We start from the raw sequence: 6,000 nt of genomic DNA, 5'->3' as shown, positions 1-6,000 counted from the left end.
CATGGGTGGGCATTGGGGGGCCGTCCAGCATGGGAGCTAGCAGGAATCGGTCCATAATTTCTGTCTGTGATTGTAGCTCACATACCATAGCTAGAGTAATAGCCTTTAGCCATTTAAAGGGCCTAGCAATGGATTTCATAAAGAGAAAACCTACAAATGTCGATAATATCAAACATAAATAACTCACAACCTAACTTTTCTATGTTTTTCAGAGCAGCCATTGCATCTGTAACAGTACCGGCAGGAAATCCTTTGCGATAATCACAGAATGACAAAATAAATCAAACAATAAAAATAACGGATCATTGTTAAATAGATGTGGCGGCTAACTGGCCACACAGCAAAAGAACGCTCTTAGCGATAAATATCCATTAAAGAAGCATTGAAATGATTGTAATCTGTGATTTAAGGGAAAGAATGACCCAAAGTATAGGTATGAGAACGCAACACCACACCATGGCAAAGACTGACAGCCAGACCACCAAGACGACGCTGGGTGTTGCTTGTTAACAGTAAATAAGAACTTTTTTTGTACAGATAATTAGCTGTACTACCAATTCCTTCTCTCTGTGTCTCAGACTCTTGAAAGAAAAAACCCTGGACAGCAGATCCTATTTGAGTATTTTAATTTCACCACACGTGGAGTATTGCTTCATGTGACTTTTTAGGACCAAATGTAAAAAGCTGAAAACGGACTTTCAGAGTTTGGTGTGGCAGTCCCCTCAGAATAATGTTTAGACAGCTAAATTACTGTAGTGCAGCCAAAGTTTCATCAGTCTTAGTTTCCTCCATTATGTGGAGAAACGTGAGACTTGCAGACAGAATGAAAGAATCCATCACATAAACTATTAAGGTGAGAAAGTTGCTTGGAGAATTGGACTGCTGATGCCCATGGGCACGAGGGCAGCAGCACGGCTCAGATTAGAGCATCTACACAAATGGTGCTAAAAGTTTAGTGCTTTGATTTAGTTTTTGTTACAAACAGGCATTGCCCACTGCAATAAATCAGACAAATTTGACCTTACATGCAGAAGGTCACATTTCCTCCATACGGTGCTGGTTTGTTAGGTTTCCAAGCTACTCACTCAAAAAACCACATGTCTAACCAAACAACATTTTGTTGTGAGAAAATAAGCGTAGATAGGCTTATAGAGTGTGAACGGGAACAGATGGCCTCCTTAAAATAATGTTTAGCAACAATAATGGGGAGCAGTTGTGATGATTCTGTGGAGGAGCGTGGGACTTTTAGCAGCTTTCACCGTTATAATTTGAACATTTTATAAAGTAGAAGATTCTGGTGGCCGTAGTTTGGGAAAGGTCAAAGTTGATGCATGCCTGTAGAAATCAACGTTGCTATACTGGTCAAAACCAGAAAATAAATTACATCTTCCTGTGGTAAACTACATTCAGACTAAGCTCGCCACAGACTACTTTTAAATTCCTACGTAGGTCGTCTGTCTGTTTGGTCTGCAAGCTACTAACATTTTTCCAGGCTTTCTCCTCTTCGCTGAATAAATAAACCAATACCTTTTCAGTTTATGTATAAAATTCAAGAGATACACTTCATCACTTCCTTTGTCCCAGTGTTTTAGGCACTGACACTTTGGGAATTTTCAGCCCTATTCTGGATTTGTTTTACATATTTTCATGTGTCGGACATGAACGACTATCTAATCTGAACATATTTTAAAAAAGTTAAAAAAATTTACAACAAATGCATTTTAACAAGCAAATGAAATCCAAGTTTCAGCTCGGGTCCAGATTAACCTTATTATTCACTTTGAACCTTCACAGAAATCCAGCTCACGCTGAACGGAGATATCCAGAAAATTCTTCCTGTAAATTCCAAGTAGTTCTTTAGTGCTGTGTCAAAAGTGTTGAACTTGCTGGGCAGCCTGACATTTACTCATTTAGAATATTACAGTAAGAAAACTTTCCTGCTTCTCCTTTGTGACACAAAAGCTTTTCCCAAAGTAAACAGAATTAGACACAGAAAGTTTTAAGAACGCAAGAGCTTTTCCATGTAACACCAAAAATAGAGAAATTAGGTAATGTTTGTTTTGTCATAATTCGGTTTCAGATTCGAACAGGAATTGCAAGGCAAATGGATCTGCAGTTCCTCTTTTGGGACTGAAAAGGACGAGTTTCAGTGGGACAGTTATGACAATTAAAACAAAAGGGAAAAAGTCAAATGTTAATCCAACTGTGGGAAAAGTGTTTATCATTTTATGGCTTAATAAAAAACTTTAAAATTTTCTTAATTCGCTCAAAAGTGACCCAAAGGGAAAAAAGACATGAAAAAAGCAACCAGGCTGTTATAAGCAGTAAGGATGCCTTAAAAGTCTGAAAAGCAGCGTGTCTCTACGTCTATATGGACAAAAATTCACACATTAAATATCTTTAGAAAAATCCAACGGTTTTACCAAAGATCATGAAAAAAATGTCATCACAAGAAAGATACTTTTATGAGTTTTATGATTGATTTTCCTATTAAAATCTCTTTTGAAGGTACAGTAAAATACAACTGGAGTGTATGCAGTTCGGATTTTAAAAAAAGCACTGATGATGATCATTAAATGTACAGAACAGTTTAACATAATGGTGACAAAATGAGGCTGCTGCCAGGGGCTGAGTGTTTCAACTGTGCAGTTCAGTATAATCTTCCCGTTCCCCAGATTTTAGAAAATAAAAAGATAGAAAACCCCAAACAATCAATGCAAGTATTTGCAAAAAATTCACAATGAGGCAAAATAAAATGACACTTGTCGCGCCTCATTGGAAAAAATATATACAAGCATTAAAGTGAATAAATAAAGTCTCTGATTTCTTTAAAGTATTTTCTTAGTCAGGAGGTGATGCAGAGTTCCTCTTTTTGTTTCTGATCCCACCGATAGAAAGTCATCTTTGGTCACAGAAACACGCGCACATATACAAAAATCAAAAATCAAAAAAGAAAAAAGACTTTTCCTGGGCCTCTTTGATAAAAAGGACCGGATTCGTCAAGTCTCTCAGCTCTCAGGCCGACCATCTTTGTGAAAACCGGCACCAATTGGCCAGAAGTTAAAACGAGAAAACGAAAGATTTCACAGAGACGAGAGCAGCCACAGTTAACGTACCCTACACATTTAACACATTCATAGAAATCATGTTGATTGTTTTCATCAGAATACAGACTGGCTGTCAATCAGTGGTGAATCTCTGGGATAAAGGCTCCTGGTTAATCGCTGATTTTACACAGGAGACAAAAAAACAAAGCTAGAAACTCCCATCGTAGCTCCCTCACTACAGAGAGAGAAACATAAAAGTCTTATGTGTCCGTCTCAAACAGAGTTCCTCAATAAATATTTGACTATAAATCTCTATGGAACATATATTACTTCGTCTGAACTCCGCCGACATGCTTGGATGCTCTTTGTCTTCTAGCTGTACGGATGCTGATGGCAGGGAGGAGGTTCAGACTGCTACACACGCGGCGGTGAGATCTACGAGCTCTCAGCCGCAACCTGGGGGTTTGTACCTGGAGGACACGGCAGGCGGGCGGCAGGAGGGTGGCAGGAGGGTGGCAGGAGGGCGGCAGCAGGGCGGCAGCAGGGCGGCAGGAGGGCGGCAGGAGGGTGGCAGGAGGGTGGCAGGAGGGCGGCAGCAGGGCGGCAGGAGGGCGGCAGGAGGGCGGCAGCAGGGCGGCAGCAGGGCGGCAGGAGGGTGGCAGCAGGGCGGCAGGAGGGTGGCAGGAGGGTGGCAGCAGGGCGGCAGCAGGGTGGCAGCAGGGCGGCAGCAGGGTGGCAGGAGGGCGGCAGCAGGGTGGCAGCAGGGCGGCAGGAGGGCGGCAGGAGGGCGGAGTCTCCCTGAGTCTCTGAGCTGGAGGCGGCACGGGAACGGAGGAAGAAGCTGAAGACGGCGGCGCCGCCTGTGAAGGCCAGACAGGACGACCAGGAGCTCTGTGGTCGTCAGCGCATGACTGCCCGCCTGTTTTGTCTGTTTTGTCTGTTTACATGGTTGTGGCACGAAACACTTTTGGTATTTTTAGTGACACTGATGAGCCAAAACTTTAGAAAGAAACAGCAGAGGTCCGCATAAACAAATGATGCCAAGCAGCGTTAGGAAACAGCAGCTTCCCGCGTTTATTTGTGGTGATTTCTATAAAAAAGGATTGTCTGAAGATATCACTGAGTGCATCTGAATAAATGCTGATTTGAATGATGCTACAGCTTTACATATAAAAACATACATATTAACCAACATTGATTACTTACTTTAGGTTTCTGGATCTGTGTGATTGTAGCTGCATTAAAAGATAAAACCCTTCCCTGCTTGACTCTGCAAAGAAACTCAAAGGCATCTTTAACCTAACAGAACCAGTTTAACCTAACAGAACCAGTTTAACCTAACAGAACCAGTTTAACCTAACAGAACCAGTTTCCTCCAATCAGGATCCTGATTTCTGGGTTTTTAGGTGTTTGTGATGTTTTGGCTCATTAGTGTAGGCTTGATATTCTGAATTCCTGCATATTTACATGATATGCTCGCACATGGCTTGACTCTTTGGGAATCTTAAGGTGTCATCGGTGCCAGTAAACCCCCCCACCCAACCCCCCCTCAGCGAACATCCAAGCGTGGTAGTGCATGTGTGCAAACGTAGGGAGACTGCAGGGAGGAAGGTGTGGGTCAAACGCTGTTTTCCAGCTGGCTGTGGTGGTTGGCTGTGGGCGCCGGCGTCTGCTCGTTCAGGAGGAGGAGCGTCGTCTCGTCCGGGCCGTTCTCCATGGGGGTGGAGTCTGCTCCTAGGTCCGTGATGGTGATGTTGGCCGGCAGAGGGTCCTCCTCTGGGTGGGCCGTCTGGTGGACGCTCTCGGGGGACTGAGGCGTGCTGTCCAGACGGGAGGCAATGAGGCCGTTCTGGTACTGAGCACGTGTGACCTGAGGGAGGGCAACAGGACCGGCGTTTCAGATCCTCAACGTGTGAAAACAGTTTAAGCACAACATACTTATCACACGTGAATGCACCTAAACATGTTCCGTGTTCTTCAGCAAACGGCTGAAGGTGTCACTAAAGTGATAAAGGCCTTAAACTCCAAAGATCTGAGTTGTGTGGAGCGTCAGTGAGATGTGAAGGAGAAAGCCTGATCATAGGTCACCTAAGACATGGATCTACATGTATGTAGGCTGCTTAGCAGAAATCTACACAACCCAACACCAGGAATGTTAGTGTTGCAGCTCTTTAGGAGAACAACGTATACTCCCTGAACTTTCTCACATTCTGTCAATTTATTCAGAGCTTTTCCACTTTAAAACAGTGCAACAACGTGATGTGAGATTAACAAGGTTTTAAAAATCTGAAAAGTGTGACGTTCATTTGTCTTCAGCCTGACTGAAGCACAATTTTGCAGAACCACATTTCACAGCTTCAGGTCTTTTGGGCTCAGAGCGTTTTCCGGCACAAGCACCATCAAAATAATCATTTTGGTCTCTTTTGACCAGAGCACCTTCTTGCAGGTGTTGTCCATGAAATCTGGCCAAACTTCCATAAAGGCCAGATTCCCCCACCTGAGCTGTGGATCTCTGCAGCTCCTCCAAAGTTACCATGGGCCTCCTGGCAGCTTCTCTGATTACAGCTCTTCCTGCCCAGCCTGGCAGCCATGTCTTGGCGGTCTCTCCATTGTCAGATGATGGATTAAACAGAGCTCTGTGAGATGTTGCTTTAACCTGTTTGCTGCACTCTTTGGTCTGAATGACGCTTTTTGTCAATCACTGTTGACGACGTCACTTGTACTGAGATTAAACTACACAGATGGACTCTGGGTGACAGAGCAATACGAGCAAAGAGGGCCAAGTATCTGGGTGTCACACTTTTTAGATTTTTATTTTTCAGTGATCTGAAAAACTACTAACTAAAGTAAATTCCAAAATACTATATAGCTTTTCTTCCTCGTAGGATCCCACATGGCTCAGTTTTAGGACCTTATGCAGATGACGCCCATATTTATTTCCCACTTAAAAATA

General features: G+C 43.4%; 1 protein-coding gene across 3 annotated transcripts in view; it reads right to left on the bottom strand.

Annotated features, from left to right (window-relative positions):
• Positions 1-609: 609 nt before the first annotated feature.
• The window catches only part of LOC105938174 (metal transporter CNNM4), a 60,169-nt gene continuing 54,778 nt past the window's right edge, over positions 610-6,000 (bottom strand). For all 3 annotated transcript variants that reach the window (XM_021307191.2, XM_036144392.1, XM_012879819.3), the window contains one exon: positions 610-4,917. In XM_021307191.2, coding sequence (XP_021162866.2) covers positions 4,666-4,917 — 252 coding nt within the window. In that variant the 3' untranslated portion in view covers positions 610-4,665. The remainder of the gene's footprint in view (positions 4,918-6,000) is intronic.

Source organism: Fundulus heteroclitus, chromosome 12 (genome assembly GCF_011125445.2).
Source record: "Fundulus heteroclitus isolate FHET01 chromosome 12, MU-UCD_Fhet_4.1, whole genome shotgun sequence".
In the NCBI taxonomy this organism is placed as follows: domain Eukaryota; kingdom Metazoa; phylum Chordata; class Actinopteri; order Cyprinodontiformes; family Fundulidae; genus Fundulus; species Fundulus heteroclitus.
Note: the sequence above shows the minus strand (reverse complement) of the source record. Positions and strands in the feature narration are given on the sequence as shown.